Here is a 16,162-nt window from a genome sequence, read left to right on the forward strand (position 1 = left end):
GATTTGGTGTGAAATGATTCCTTGGCCAGGAGAAGCATTTTGATCCCAAGTTTCACTTTTTGTGTCTTAGTTTTGTCATGTCTAGTTATCTTATTTCTTTTTTTTTCTTTTTCTTTTTCTTAAGCTGGAAACGGGGAGAGACAGTCAGACAGACTCCCGCATGCGCCCGACCGGGATCCACCCGGCACGCCCACCAGGGGCGATGCTCTGCCCACCAGGAGGCGATGCTCTGCCCCTCCGGGGCGTTGCTCTGCCGCGACCAGAGCCACTCTAGCGCCTGGGGCAGAGGCCAAGGAGCCATCCCCAGCGCCCGGGCCATCTTTGCTCCAATGGAGCCTTGGCTGCGGGAGGGGAAGAGAGAGACAGAGAGGAAGGAGGGGGGTGGGGGTGGAGACGCAAATGGGCGCTTCTCCTATGTGCCCTGGCCGGGAATCGAACCCGGGTCCCCCGCACGCCAGGCCGACGCTCTACCGCTGAGCCAACCAGCCAGGGCCTAGTTATCTTATTTCTTAATCTGAGTCAATCAAAGTTTCAAAAGACAGCCACTTCTTAAATATTAACTATTAGGTTTAACTATATGAAGTACAGATTAGAAGAGACCATCGTAGGAGACAGAAGAAAGGGTGGTAAAGAAATAAGAAGGCCCTCTGGGAGCTGAAACACATCAGCATTTTAGTTGGCAGAGCGATTAGGCAGCAGCTACTAAATGTCAACTTATGGTTCTCTTTCTCTTTTCTTTTTTTTTTTTTCTTTTTTTTTTTTTTGTATTTTTCTGAAGCTGGAAACGGGGAGAGACAGTCAGACAGACTCCCACATGCGCCCGACCGGGATCCACCTGGCACGCCCACCAGGGGGCAATGCTCTGTCCCTCCGGGGCGTCGCTCTGCCGCGACCAGAGCCACTCTAGCGCCTAGGGCAGAGGCCAAGGAGCCATCCCCAGCGCCCAGGCCATCTTTGCTCCAATGGAGCCTTGGCTGCAGGAGAGGAAGAGAGAGACAGAGAGGAAGGAGGGGGTGGGGGTGGAGAAGCAAATGGGCGCTTCTCCTATGTGCCCTGGCTGGGAATCGAACCCGAGTCCCCCGCACGCCAGGCCGACGCTCTACCGCTGAGCCAACCGGCCAGGGCCATCTCTTTTCTTTAGAGTTTGATGAATCTCTGTCCAGAAAACCTTAATTTCAGAAAACAGAAGTTAACCACTTCTCTCTGCATCCTGCCGTTCTTGAAGTCATTAAATCTAATTGTCCAGTCGGATAATACAAATCAGAATGCAGTGGTTCAATAGTAATATAATGATCAAACACAGATTATTTCAATACGGAGGTATAGTCAGCATTTTAGCCTTTCTGATGTTAATGTTAGTCTATCATGCTCAATGGAGGATGCCATCCACCTGGTGCTCTTGTTGGGAACCTCAGAGTCACCCCTGTCTGTTCTTTCTCTTCCCAAGCGACTGCAGTCCTATAGAGGAAAATCCTTCTCATGGTCCTGCCTTCATCCATGGACGAGGGGACTCCTACTCCTTTCTTACCCGGGGAGTATTAGAGGGAAAGTTCTTACTCACTCTTCCCCAAAGGAAGGGGAGTAGCTCTTCTGTTGATAAGAAAAAACATCTGCTGGCCTGTTCACCCATGGGTGGGGTCACTGAGCCACAGAAGCTCCAAACAAGTCTCACCCTGTCTTTTTCATGCTGCCTGCCCCATGGCTGGTGAGCCCAGTGGGGTTCTTCTTTTGGCTTCCTGTTCCCATGTGGTAAGTGCACCTGGAGCAGGGTTCAGGAATGGCCCTCTGCACGCAGCCTGGGGGCTGCCATTTTCTCTCCCAACCTCTGGAACCCTGTTGTACCAGGAACAGAGTTTGTGGGGCAGGCCTGTGACCTTTCATGCAGCTGGTGGGATAAGTAAACTTGGAGTTTGCTTAATAGAACCCACCTACCAAGCTGAGTCCCAGGGTCAGATTTAATCATATAAAACCGGTCACAATTTGGGTCCTTCCTAATTTTTAAACCGTGCTCTCACCATCTCTCTTCTTCCTCTGTCCTTTTACCTTCACTCTGTCCTGCAGAACACATCTGAAAGTGAAATGTTAGGGGAGGTATATGAGTGGCATCCTCTTGTGTCCCTCAGCACATGAGTGACAAATAGGTGGCAAGGAGAATTTGAAGTCTGAATATTTTTCCCTTAAAATTTTAAAAACCAGAATTTTCTTGTCCTCTGAGATGAAAATTTCTAATGGGTGTGAGGTAAAAACTGGGTTTTGTAATCAGATAAATTTTGGAAACCATGGGTTAAAGGTAAGAAGTTTCTTAATAACTGCAGGACTTCCAGGGCCCTGATATTAACAGAAGTTCCAAGAAGGTGAGTGCAGTATTTCTCAAATGTAACAGACCCTGCATTTCAAAGAAACAGCATTCTATAAACCAATATCCATAAACAAGTATCCTAAAATGCTCATCTCTTTGTATGAAAAGAATCAAAGCAAGGCCTATTCCAAAGAGGAGAGCCATTCCCAACTGGCAGGTCTGAAGGCATCTCTTCACAGCAGTTCACACTGGTTTCCTAGATGCATGCTCAAATCAGATATGTTCTAAACATTTGTTTTACTCTCTAAAAACACATCTCTTTTAGAGGAAGGCATTTTCTGTCTTGGCCATACCACTCTGAACGCGCCTGATCTCGTCTGATCTCAGAAGCTAAGCAAGGTCTGTCCCTGGTTAGCACTTGGATGGGAGGAAGGTGTTTTCTATGATTCATCAGTGTTGCCTTTATTTTTCAATGTATCACTCACAGGTCTGAGATACTATTATATTGGCTATAAATGTATGTTACTAGCTCAGGAATTCAACAAGATGGTGTCTGGAATACAGATTTGCTGCCCGTGAGGAGTGAGGAGAGAGGTGTAAGGGAGGCTGCTGAAGACCTGAGCAGCTGTGGAAGGTGGAAGAGCTCCTACTCTATTTGCAAGCCCAGACCCCTCCCCCCTCTCCCAGAACTAGCAGCCTGAGTGCGGCCCAGGCCAGAGTCCTGCTGGGCAGTTCCCTGATCTTTGCTTGTGGTGCCCACCCATGCCAACTGCCAAGCTTTCCGCACCAGCTGCCTGTGGTGACGGCTACCCACTGCAGGAGTCTCCCTGGGCTAGAGCGCTGCTTGTTGTGGCTGCCCACTCTGGAAGGAAGCTGGAATATTTGTTAAACAGAGCTCGTTTCATTTGAGATCACTATATCACAGGGCTGAAGTGCAGTCTAGACCAGTCTGCACATTCTAAAATAACACCCAGCTAAGAAACAGCTATAACAAGAGAATTCTGAATACAGTTTTACTTTTTATTCTCACAAAGATTCAAACTAGTGTTAATACTTTCAAATGATAAAACCTCATTAAGGAGGTTAATAGATTAGTGTGAAAGACAATCATTTTAAGCAAGTTCTTTCGAAATCAACTGAATGCAAGTCACTGAAGGAAAGATAGGATCATGGTCCCCCTTCCTCTATGTTCTCCCAAATCTGTTAACATCTTCGACAACAGATCATTCCACTTTTATATGTTACTAGAGCTCATAGCCCTTTGATTCCTTGAAAGAGATTTGCTGTTCATTAACGGGCAGGCCTATGCTAAAAAACATTTTTTGGGCCTGATCTGTGGTGGCGCAGTGGATAAAGTGTCAACCTGGAAACGCTGAGGTTGCCGGTTCAAAACCCTGGGCTTGCCTAGTCAAGGCACATATGGGAGCTGATGCTTTCTGCTCATCCCTTCTTCTCTCTCTCTCTCTCTCTCTCTCTCTCTCTCTCTCTCTCTCCCCCCTCTCTATAATGAATATATAAAATCTTTAAAAAAACAAACAAACAAAAAACAACACATTTTTTGAATCAGATGTCCAGTTAGGTACTTAAGAAGAGAATCTAGAGATGTCTCATGATCTGTGAATCAGACTTGCACTGTTTGCTGAACGACTTTCATTTATCTGTATATTAATTGGGTTCCCGCTTCTCCTCCCCTTGGGAGTTCATCTGCTTTGCTGTTGCTTTCACCAGTTGACCCACAGGCAGGGTCAGGTCTGACTCTGTGATATCTCACCCGAGAAGGGACTAAGTTCCCTGAACACAGAGCACAGCCTCCCCTTCTGGGACTGTACAAGTTACTCCTTCTGCCTGGAACATTCCCTTCACAGCTACTTTCCTCTCTATATATCACTGACAACCATCTGAAATTATTTTCTTAGTCATTTTTTTACCTGTTTGCTGCTTGTCATCTCTCACAGGACTATAAATTCAAGAAGGCAGGGGCTAGTCTGTCTTATGCACCATTGAGTCCCCAGTGCTTAGAATAGTGCCTTGTACAGAGAAGGAACTCTAAATATCTGTTGACTAAGCGAACACATTACCCACTTATCCTCCAAGCCTCAGGTTTTCCTCCAGGATGGCTTCTCCATTCCCCCAAGCCCAGGTCAGGCTTCCCCTATGAGCTTGCACAGGTCCTGGGCTGCCTCAACTGTTGCTCCCCGCACTGTGCTGTGACCACTTTCCTGCTTAGCTGCCTCTCACTCTAAACTATAAGCAACTTGCATCTAGGGACCATATTATGTTTGCCATAATACCAGAATTGTCTACAGTGGTGCCTGACCCTGGCAGATATTTAACTTAAATTGTTTAGTGAGTGAACATTCCTCTCTGTGGCTTTTTTTCAATCCACTCCTCTTCCAGGTTATTCCTTTGGTCATAACAGCTGTGAACACATGTATATATATTAGACTATATTTGCAGCAAAAGGGATCTGAGATAACTACACACACACACACACACACACACACACTTAGAGAGAACACCTACATAGAAAGAGGAAACTGAAAAAAATGAAAGAGGAAATTGAGAAATCAAAAAAGATATATTGTTAAATCAAGCAAAGAGACACTCAAAGGCTTTTGCTTGAAAATTCTAAGAGCTCCCAATAGTGGTTTGATCTCCACCCACACCTGTGGATTAGCTGAAGAACTGCCTCAATTCTCCATTTCCTTCTGCACCCTATGTGAAAGTTATTACACAATCCAGAGAGGAGTTCCTAACACCAGTTGTCACCTTCACTTTCGTAATAATATTCACATAATATACAAAACTAGGAGTCAGGGTATATTCCTGGACCAAAGGTGGTATGTCCCTTGGGGGTAGAAGAGAGGGGAGAAGTAACTGTCCCCTGGGGAACAGCCTTTGCTCTGGATGGATAGATGAAAAACTGTAAGAAGCTTAAAGGTAAGAAAAGAAGCAGCTCCCTCTATGCATTTTCAAAACTCCCCCCAGGGGGTTCCTTGCACATGGTCCTGGCAAGGCTGAGAGGATGAGCATGGCATAGGGAAGGGAGGGACCCAGGCCTGGGAGTTGGCTTGACCTGAACTGAGTCTGGGCCCCTCCGACCTCAGCAGTGGAATTGTGAGCAAGTAACTCTGGCACTCAGTTTTTTTCACTGGAAAATGGGGGTTAAAAAAATAAACTACTCAGTAAGTCTTGAGGACTATATGACATATAAAATGCCCAGCACAGTGCCTGACATGAGTAGGTGCTCAGTAAACACGAGTGCCTTTCCCCCCACTTCCTGGTTTTTAGGCTCCTGGAGCCAATTCTACTATCACTGCCAGGAATTCAACTCTGCAGTAAGACTCACCCACCTCTGTGCCTTCCTCCAACTCCGTGTGTGAAGTGCCCACCACATATGCTTATTCTATGTCCTCGCCCACAAAATCCAGCTGGGCCTGCGCCCCCAGGTCCCTCAGCACAACGCTGGTCATCCAGCTGCACACCGCACTTCCACCTCAGGTAGCGACTGGTCAGATAAAACGGTCAGGTAAATTCACAATCCCTTTTCTTTTTCCTACTAACAGCCTATGAGTGCACATCACTGTATGAGAAATTTCCTAAATACCAGCTTTATATTTTTGTTGCCATTTACTGAGTTTGAAACTCTATAAACAGAAAATCATATGAAATTTCTTCTGTAAGTTCTAACAGCAGGTCAGCAGGTCAACAGAAATAAAAATAAATCACATATCTGTTCAGCTAGATAACAAAATCTTGCAAACAGATTTAAAGTCAGGTTTAACTCTGACTTGACTGATTTCTCAAGAAAATACTGAGGAAGCTGTGCAATGGGGCTGACTTACGCGTTGTTTGTGGTCAGTTACTTCATTAAACTGAACTTTATTGATGTTTCCGTAAAGTAAACACCTACAATGATCTTTCCAATGGCTGCAAAGACATTTTCAGTTTCCAACTCACTTATTTTTATTGCTTTCATTCATCAGATAAAATGGAGATTTTAAGGTCAAAGTGGAATTGCAGAGAAGATAAATCCTGAAAACCTTCCAAACATTTCAAAATGTATATACACTCTCCTCAGACAACAAAAAAGGATATCTGGCGTCCAGGCTTGTCTCCAGACCTTCGGTGAAGGGGGTGGAAGCGGGTCCGTGACGGCCTTTCCACCAGCCCGTGATGGCGGGTTCCCCGCACGCTATCAGCTTGGTGAAATGACGGCTGCAAAGACAAGGGAAGAAAAACTGGCCTGTGACCATGACACTGCCACTCACTCTCCAGAACAACAACTGATAACAAAACAAAGGAAAACAGTGATTTTATCATTTTACTATCTGACTGTTCCTGAGACAAGGTAAATAAAGTAGCACACGAAGCCGTTTCTATAGTTACAGAATAATTAAAAATAGTCTTTAGTGTGTTAAGATGAGAGCTAAAAGAATAATATATTAATATAAGTTGTCACAGTTAGGAGGTGGAGAATTAGGGGAGTAAGGATTCATACATTAAATCCTGGAAATTAGGAAGTACACTTGAAATGTAAAAAATGTAAAGTGTAAAATTTAAGACAGAAATAAATTGGGTACCTGCAGTATCCAGTGTCCAGAAATACAGACACAGTATCAGAAACAAAATGGGTAGCTATAGACTGGGGACTATTTATTCTGCACAGTGACTTTTTATCATTTTGAATGAATTGACAATGTTTAAAAATTCAGACTTAGGGGCTTCTAGGGAAAAATCAGAATATCTTGGTCACACTGGTCCTACCTACATGGCAATTAATGGGCTGAAACAGAGGGGCTGCTCTTCGGAAGTGGGATGCCCACCCTCCCACTTTCAATGCTCACACACGCCACTTCATTGACTCGTTATATCAGATATTTGAGTTTGTAACCTGAGTTAAGAAGGGAAAAAAAGAATACTATCTAAATACAAGTGGAAAACATGGAACTCATTATTCCCAAAATGGCATGAATGGAAGTATATACATATTCAAGATAAATCCATGGTCAGTAAATCCATAATCCTTTGTTAAGGGGTGATTGGGGTATATTTTTAACATTTTTTACAAGCGCACCATAAAAAACATTTTGGTTGTCAGAGAAGAAACCTTAGGCTGGACCATTATATCTCACATAATGGGGCAATATGTATGCACACGGCACATATTGGGATGTGTATGTTTGTAAAATACATGAAAACAGATTTTTAGCTAAATTAAATCATATGTAAAACAGATCACTCACTGTGAAAGGAGTCCTCTGATAGAATGTTTTTTTTTTAAGTGAGAGGATGGGAGTTAGACTCCCACATAAGCCCTAACTGGGATCCACCTGGCAACTCCCATCTGGGGTCAAGGCTTGGACCAATCAAGCCACTGGCTGCGAGAAGGGAAGAGAGAGAAGGGAGAGAGGGAGGGGAGAGAAGCAGATGGTCGCTTCTCACGTGTGCACACCAGGCCAACGCTCCATCCACTGAGCCACTGGCCCTGATGAAACATGTTTTTATAAGGAGCTTCCTTTAGCTAAGAATTGCTTGCTCTGACCTGTGGTGGCGCAGTGGATAAAGCGTTGACCTGGAACACTGAGGTCACTGGTTCAAAACCCTGGGCTTGCCTGGTCAAGGCATATATGGGAGTGGATGCTTCCTGCTCCTCCCCCCTTTATCTATCTCTCTCTCTCATTCTAACTCTCTCTCCTCTCTAAAATGAATAAATAAATAAAAATTTAAAAAAATCTTTAAGAACTGCTTGCTCATTTTTCTTTGTTAAACATATGGATTTTCTCATTTTGAATTTGGGAATTGCTCCTATTTCTATTGAGTGGGCTGATAAAATATCAGGGCTAATTTAATTTAGTTTGTTTCAAACTGTTTTTACTATCTAAATCTATTAACTCCTAAAATAAGAAGATCTTACTAAAGAACAACTTCTGGACCTGAAAGGTAACCTGGATGAGGAGGCTGCGTTCCACAGCATACTTTTTCTCAGAACCTGTTTACAAAATAGACACGATTTTATGGGACAGATGACTGTTCCAGGATAAAAGAAAAGGGGAGGATTCTTAGGCAATAAAAATCATATACTGACTACAGCAATGTTACATGTACTGGAAAACATAGCATTTTCATCTCAGAGTCTTAGAGCACATGTATAGCCAGACTGGGTTCCTGAAGGCTGGTTGAGGGTCTTTTGAAAACTCTTGGACTGTCTTCTAGGCTTCCTATTACACATGTATTTTCTATTTACACTTACCTATTTGTATTAATCCCTGCTGGCCCAAATCCAATACTGCCTGGACTCACTTGGGTGGGGTCAGTCTTTGCTTACATTTGGTATTTTCTTTTTTTCCTCACTGTGGTCCAACTTCAATTCTCTGCCCCTATAGTACTGATCTTCCAAACTATAGCTGGCTTCAACCTTCTCAGTTCACAGGGACCTGACTTACTCATCAAATGAGAACAGTTGTCTAGTCAGGGAAGCTGGGGCTGAAAGAGGTTTCACAGTGAAGAAGCCTGTCAAATACTATGTATAATGTTTGATACTTGGCCTAAGTCTCTGGGTCCCAAAAAAGCTAGTGACAAACGGACACAAATCTCCTGTCTCCACTAACTTCTAACCTGTCTTCCTTGTTAGAGCTTAATTCTGTTACTTAAAAGCATATTTCTTAGCCTGACCTGTGGTGGCACAGTGGATAAAGCATCAACGTTGGACCTGGCTTTGGCTCAGTGGTAGTTCAGCCCAACATATGGATGTCCTGGGTTCAATTCCCAGTCAGAGCCCACAGGAGAAGTGACCATCTGCTTCTCCATCCCTCTTCCTCTCCCTTCTCTATCTCTCTCTTCTTCTCCTGCAGCCATGGCTCAGTTGGAGCAAGTTGGCCCTGAGCATTAAGGATGGCTCCATGTCCTCACCTTAGGCGCTAAAATAGCATGGTTGCCAAGCAACAGAGAAATGGTTCCAGATGCGCAGAGCATTGCCCTGTAGGGGGCTTGCCAGGTGGATCCCAGCTGGGGTGCATGTGGGAGTCTGTCACTATGCCTCCCTGCTTCTCACTTAAGGAAAAGAAAACAAAACTTTGACCTGGAATGTTGAGGTCACTGGTTCGAAACCCTGGGTTTGCCCAGTCAAGGCACGTATGGGAAGCAACAACCCTGGGCTTGCCCAGTCAAGGCACTTACGGGAAGCAACTATCAGTTGATGCTTCCCAGTCCTCCCCGCCCCTTTCTCTCTCTAATCTCTAAAATCAATAAATAAAATTTTTTTTTAAAAAAAAGTATATTTCTCAGGTCAACTTAAAAAAAACGGAAAGAAAACCCTGCTACCTTGAAGACCAAGTGTAAGGGGCAGCAAATGTAGGGTTACAGCTATGAGTACACGAAAGTTTATCCTTGTATTATTATTAATTATTGTGTTATTTTCCATATAAACAACTGTAAACCTCATCTTGCCCCACCCTATACTTTATTTTTTCTGTTCCTTTTCAAGTTTTATCCACTGTTTTTACATGGTTGTATCCACAGAAAACATATATTTTTGTGGCCTCTTTTTACAATTAACATTATTTTATAAATAATTTTTCAAATATTACATAATCCTTACAGTTATTAATTCAATAAGTATGCAGTATTTCATTTCCAGTGTTTATAAGGCTGACATTCTGTGTCACAGTTCAAAGAACATGTGATTTGGAATTAAAGAAACAGTTCCAGTCCAGGATCCTCTACTTACTAAGAAGTTACTTCATCTTCCTTATCTGTACAGTGGAAATGATGATGCTAATAACTTCCTTGCAGGCTTGTTGAAAACATTAAATTATGGATTGTGAAAGCTGCCTTATCCCAGGGATACTGGAAATTTTGAAGTGAATTGTATCCTCCCAAATCCATAGCTTGAAGCTCTAACCCACAATGTGTTTGGATATAGAGTCTTTAAGGAGGTATCTGAGGTTAAATGAGGTAATAAGGATGCATTCTAATCCAACAGGACTAGTGTCCTTATAAGAGGACAAGACACCAGAGGAAAGGCCATATAAGGACAAAGCAAGAAGGCGGCTGTTTGCAAGACAGGAAGAGAGTCCTCACCAGAAACCAATCCTGCTGACAATTTTGGACTTCTAGCCTCCAGAACTGTGAGAATATCAATTTCTGTTGCTTAAGTCCCCCAGTCTGTGGTATTGTTTCAGGGCAGCCTGAGCTGACCAATACACTGGGGATTAGAAGAAGGATAGATGCCCAGGTGATTGACATGGAAAGCATCTTGACAAAGGTAAGGCCACTGTGCAGAGTCCTCTTGTGGACAGCAAGAATAGCATCACTGTTAGGGGCTTCTACAGCATTCTGAGCCTCCCGAAGTCTCCCCCAAGAGACAAAGATCTCAATGAGGCATCCATCTGCTGCCTACACCATGTCACCTCTGAAAGCAGCAGTCTGGGAAGAATGGCTGAAAAGAACATTGGCAGGGGCCTCGTGACTTCCTTTAGCCAATGGCTCATGAGCAAACATGATGTATGTCTTGTCCAGACAAATTCTCATACTCTTCTTTCTGCCACAAGAATGCGCTGTCTCTTTCAAGAGGTGCTCTTTCAGCCTTGGGTGTCATTCTCAATTTCTGTATATATTTGAGTCCACATCTGCTTCCTGCTGCCCCAGGAAAACTTAGGTGGGATAGGAGATGGGCTAGAAATGTAACAGGTCAGAAAGGTACTAGATAGGGTAAGTTAATGCTTGGCCCTAAGGTCACACTAACACTATTTTGCTCTACAGCTTGCTGGTAATGGTGTTCAGTTCTTCAGTTTACTTCTTTAGTTCTTAGTAAATGCATAGTCTATGGCCATAACACCCTGAACGCGCCCGATCTTGTCTGATCTCGGAACCTAAGCAGGGTCGGGCCTGGTTAGTACTTGGATGGGAGTAAATGTATAAAAGAGTAGCCCCTAGTACTGAATAAATCTCTTTTGGGAAAGTACAGGAAGGAAGGCAGGTTCCTAGAGCTTGCAGGGCTTTTTACTTATATGTAGGCTATAGCTAATAGAAGATAAGATAGACTCTCTCTTTTATTTTTTTCGCTCTCTGTTCTAAAAAGGCAAGTCTAACCTGACCTATGGTGGTGTAGTAGATAAAAGCGTTGACCTGGAATGCTGAGGTTGCCAGTTTGAAACCCTGGGCTTGCCTGGTCAAGGCACATATGGGAGTTGATACTTCCTGCTCCTCCCTTCTCTCTCTCTCTCTTCTCTCTCAAATGAATAAATAAAATCTAAAAAAAAAAATCTTAAAAAAAATAAAATAAATAATTAAAGGCAAGTCTAGCATAGACAACCGAGAGACTACCGAGCCTCTCTCGGGAAGCCAGCTGGAGATCACTGAAGCTAGTGCCTCCTCTAGTCCTCATGATGAGAAAGGGGAGTCGTGAAGACCTGCCCACAAGAAGATGCTATTAATTTGCTGCCTTGGGGTTAAATGGACCATTTAATTCTACCTTATATATTGAGTAGACTATAAAGGATTTCATAGCTTGGGTAGAGACTCTATTATACCACCATCAAAAATAGAAAGCCTTAAAGAGAAACTCAAAATGCTTTACAAATCTCCAGGGTCAGACCTGCCAGAGCCTTGCCAGCCCTCCCTGATGGCGGGTCCCTACCCTCATCCTTTGCTCTCTGTGGTGTTGACCTGGGCAGGAACTGGTGCTTATTTAAACATGACAGAGGGCGAGGTTGAGTTCACAAAACTCCTGTAGGCTCCTAACTTCTAGGACAAGGTAAGGCTTTCTCCCAGCATCTGCCAGTAGGACACTATTTTGGGCTACTCTTATTCTAGTCCTGCAGGGTAACTGGGACCTCAGAGCCCCTGAATCACCTGGGTGGGTCATCTATTTTTCGTTTAGTTTTGTGTTTAAGCAGGGAGACTATGCCTGTTTTGACTAAGTGAATTTGCAGTCCAACCTTCCCCAAAGGACCAAGTGAGTCCTGCGGTAAGGATGAAAAGAGGAAATGAAGAGCAGAGCAGACCAGGGGTATGCTGGCACTCAGTCTTCTAACTTGAGACCTAGCCTGTCACCATGTCCCTTATGTCAATGGTCCCCAACCTTTTTTGGGTCACAGACCAGTAGGGTGGGACAGATAAATGTATCACGTGACTGAGACAAGCGTCAAGAGTGAGTCTTAGATGAATGTAACAGAGGGAATCTGGTCATTTTTTAAAAATAAAATATCGTTCAGACTTAAATATAAATAAAACGAAAATAATGTAAGTTATTTATTCTTTCTCTGCGGACCAGTACCAAATGGCCCACAGACTGGTACCAGTCCACGGCCCGGGGGTTGAGGACCACCCCCAAGGGTAACATAAGGCTTATGTTACCCTTCCTAGTCCTTACTGTAAATTGAAAGGTAAAAGTAAAGTAAAATTAGTAAGATAAACTAAGCTAAAAGATAACTATAAAAAATGACAGATAAAACACTTTTTTTAAGGCAGCAAAAGTCCTAACACATAAATCAAACCTAAGCAATCAAAATGATCTGAGGTCCAGGCTAAATAATTTGTCAAAATAAGAAATAACAACAGCCTGACCAAAGGTGGCGCAATGGATAGAGTGTTGATCTGAGACGTTGAGGCCCCAGGTTTGAAACCCAGAAGTCCTGGCTTGAGCGCAGGGTCACTGGCTTGAGGATAGGACCTAGCTGATCCCATGGTTGTTGGCTTGAACCCAAGGTTGCTGGCTTGAGCAAGGGGTCACTGACTTGCCTGGAGTCCCCCCGCCCCAATCAAGGCACATATAAGAAACAATTGCCTGACCAGGCGGTGGCGCAGTGGATAGAGCGTTGGACTGGGATGCAGAGGACCCAGGTTCGAGACTCCGAGGTCACCAGCTTGAGCGCGGGCTCATCTGGTTTGAGCAGAAAGCCCACCAGCTTGAACCCGAAGTTGCTGGCTCCAGCAAGGGGTTGATCGGTCTGCTGAAGGCCCGCAGTCAAGGCATGTATGAGAAAGCAATCAATGAACAACTAAGGTTTTGCAACGCACAATGAAAAACTAATGATTGATGCTTCTCATCTCTCTCCATTCTTGTCTGTCTGTCCCTGTCTATCCCTCTCTCTGTAAAAAAAAAAAAAGAAACAATCAATCAAAAACTAAAGTGAAGGAACTATGAGTTGATGCTTCGCGTCTCTCTCCCTCTCCCTTCCTGTCTGTGTCTCTCTCTTGCTAAAAAAAAAAGGAAAGAAAAGACAAGACAAGAAAAGAAAAGAAATGAAAGAAATTATAACAAAGCATAAAACATGCTCAGACTGCAGGATCTAGGTAGGGTTCATGCTGTGGGATCTTGTTCAGAAAAAGGTTGATGAAAGGCACTATCCCAGTTAGGGCTCACAAATGCTTCTCCACAGGAGAGGTCAGTATGACATTCTGTGACCCAGTGGCTGCAGTAGTGAGACTGTCATCCTGTCCCAGTATTGTTTTTCTCAGCATCCACAGTGTCTGTGACAGCAGTTCTAATATATGTTTGGTCAAGTATTATTTCTTAATCACTGGGCTGTAAAAGTGTGTGTGCCCTCAAGAGGGTATACAAGATATTTTTTTATTTTTTATTTTTTATTTATTTATTCATTTTAGAGAGGAGAGGGAGAGACAGAGAGAGAGAGAGAGAGGAGAGACAGAGAGAGAGAAGGGGGGGAGGAGCTGGAAGCATCAACTCCCATATGTGCCTTGACCAGGCAAGCCCAGGGTTTCGAACCAGCGACCTCAGCACTTCCAGGTCCACGCTTTATCCACTGCGCCACCACAGGTCAGGCAAGAGGGCATACAAGATATGAATAGGGTATAAAGAAGACATTAGAAGCTCTGTTTCCACTTAGTTTTCTGCTTTTTGTGTACATGATATAATAATAGAGCGGTATACATATATAATTTATAATTTATAAACAAACAAGGATACCTAGATTGGGCATGCAAAACTCTTTTCTACTACTAGGATGCATAATGGAAAAGTTTAAATAAGCCTGACCAGTTGGTGGCTCAATGGATAGAGTGTCAACCTGGGACGCTGAGGCCCCAGGTTCGAAACCCTGAAGTTGCTGGCTTGGGCACAGGCTCACCAGCTTGAGCGCAGGATCATAGACATGACCCAAAGGTCGCTGGTTTGGGCCCAAGGTCGCTGGCTTAGCTAGAGCTCCTTTCTCCCATCAAGGCATGTGTGAGAAGCAATCAATGAACAGCTAAAGTGCCACCACTATGAGTTGATGCTTCTCATCTCTCTCCCCTTATCTGTCCCTGTCCCTGTCTGTCTCTCTCTCTTCCCCGTCTGTCTCACTAATAAAAAAAAATTTTTTTTTAAAGAAAGAAAAGTTTGCCTGACCAGGCGGTGGCGCAGTGAATGGAGCATCGAACTGGGATGCGGAGGACCCGGGTTCGAGACCCCGAGGTCGCCAGCTTGAGCGCGGGCTCATCTGGCTTGAGCAAAAAGCTCACCAGCTTGGACCCAGGGTTGCTGGTTTGAGCAAGGGGTCACTCAGTCTGCTGAAGGCCCGTGGTCAAGGCACATATGAGAAGGCGGTCAGTGAATAGCTAAGGTGTCACAATGAGAAACTGATGATTGATGCTTCTCGTCTCTCTCCGTTCCTGTCTGTCCCTATCTGTCCCTCTCTCTGACTCTCTCTCTCTCTCTCTCTGTCCCTGTAAAAAAAAAAGAAAGAAAGAAAGAAAGAAAGAAAGAAAGAAAGAAAGAAAGAAAGAAAGAAAGAAAGAAAGAAAGAAAGAAAGAAAGAAAAGTTTAAATGAGCCTGACCAAGTGGTGGTGCAGTGAATAGAGTGTCAACCTGGGACGCTGAGGCCCCAGGTTCGAAACCCCGAGGTTGCTGGCTTAAGCGCAAACTCATCTGGTTTGAACACAGGCTCACCAGCTTTAGTGTGGTATTGCTGGCTTGAGTGTGAGATCATGGAAATGATCCCATCGTCACTAGCTTGAAGCTCAAGGTTGCTAGCTTGAGCAAGGGGTCATTGGCTCGGCTGAAGCCTTGGTCAAGGCACATATGAGAAAGCAATCAATAAACAACTAAAGTACTGCCAACGCTAAGTTGATTCTTCTCATCGCTCTCCCTTTCTCTGTCTCTCCCTCTCTCTGTCTCTCTCCCTCTCACACATACAAAAAAAGTTTAAATGACAAAATGTTGATAATTAATAAAACTGGTAGATAGCTAAAATTTTCCATAATAAAATGAAGAATTTCAACCTCAAATCCTCAGGAATGGGTACGGGGCATGGCAGGGGTTAATGCAGACCCCAAGCCTCTAAAAGTCTATTAGTGTCTTTTCAGGAAATGCCACACAAGCTCCCACAGAGGTATAAGTTGTAAGTTGCCCATCCCTCAACCCCACCTTCCTGCCTGGTATGATGTGTTCAGTGGAGAGAAAGGCCTTCTACTGAGTGTAGTTCCCCTTTTACTTTGCTAACAACAATATCACAACTAGAGAAACTAGTTGAGATTAAATTGGGTCTGCCCATTTATTTCCACCAGAAGAAGTTGACTTGCTTCTTATGGTGATGACAGATGATGGAAAGGACTGTGAAAGGGGAAAATTAGCTTCTTTGAGCTAAGACTTCAGCAGTGTGACAGTGCAGAAAGTGCCTAGAAGGCAGATTAAGCAGGAAAGCAACTGACAATAGAGCAAGGCTCAAGGTGTCCTCAGGCCAGAAGGGTCAAATAGGTAGTTAAGGTCAAGTAGGAAAGAAGTCAAAGTGCCTGACCCTAGTTTCATGCCATCACCTGACTTGTCCTGATGTAAGAAACAGACAGAAGAGACAGAAACTTGCTGGCACTGATAATTCCTTCACCCCCTCCTTCCAGTCTTGCCTCAACCTGAATCACAC

General features: G+C 44.0%; 1 protein-coding gene across 3 annotated transcripts in view; it reads right to left on the reverse strand.

The window, feature by feature from the left end:
• CRTC3 (CREB regulated transcription coactivator 3) overlaps positions 1-16,162 on the reverse strand; it is a 112,963-nt gene that overhangs the window by 36,836 nt on the left and 59,965 nt on the right. For all 3 annotated transcript variants that reach the window (XM_066354852.1, XM_066354851.1, XM_066354850.1), the window contains exon 3: positions 6,398-6,517. In XM_066354852.1, the coding sequence (XP_066210949.1) occupies positions 6,398-6,517 (120 nt within the window). The remainder of the gene's footprint in view (positions 1-6,397; positions 6,518-16,162) is intronic.

This window comes from Saccopteryx leptura, chromosome 13 (genome assembly GCF_036850995.1).
Source record: "Saccopteryx leptura isolate mSacLep1 chromosome 13, mSacLep1_pri_phased_curated, whole genome shotgun sequence".
Taxonomy (NCBI): domain Eukaryota; kingdom Metazoa; phylum Chordata; class Mammalia; order Chiroptera; family Emballonuridae; genus Saccopteryx; species Saccopteryx leptura.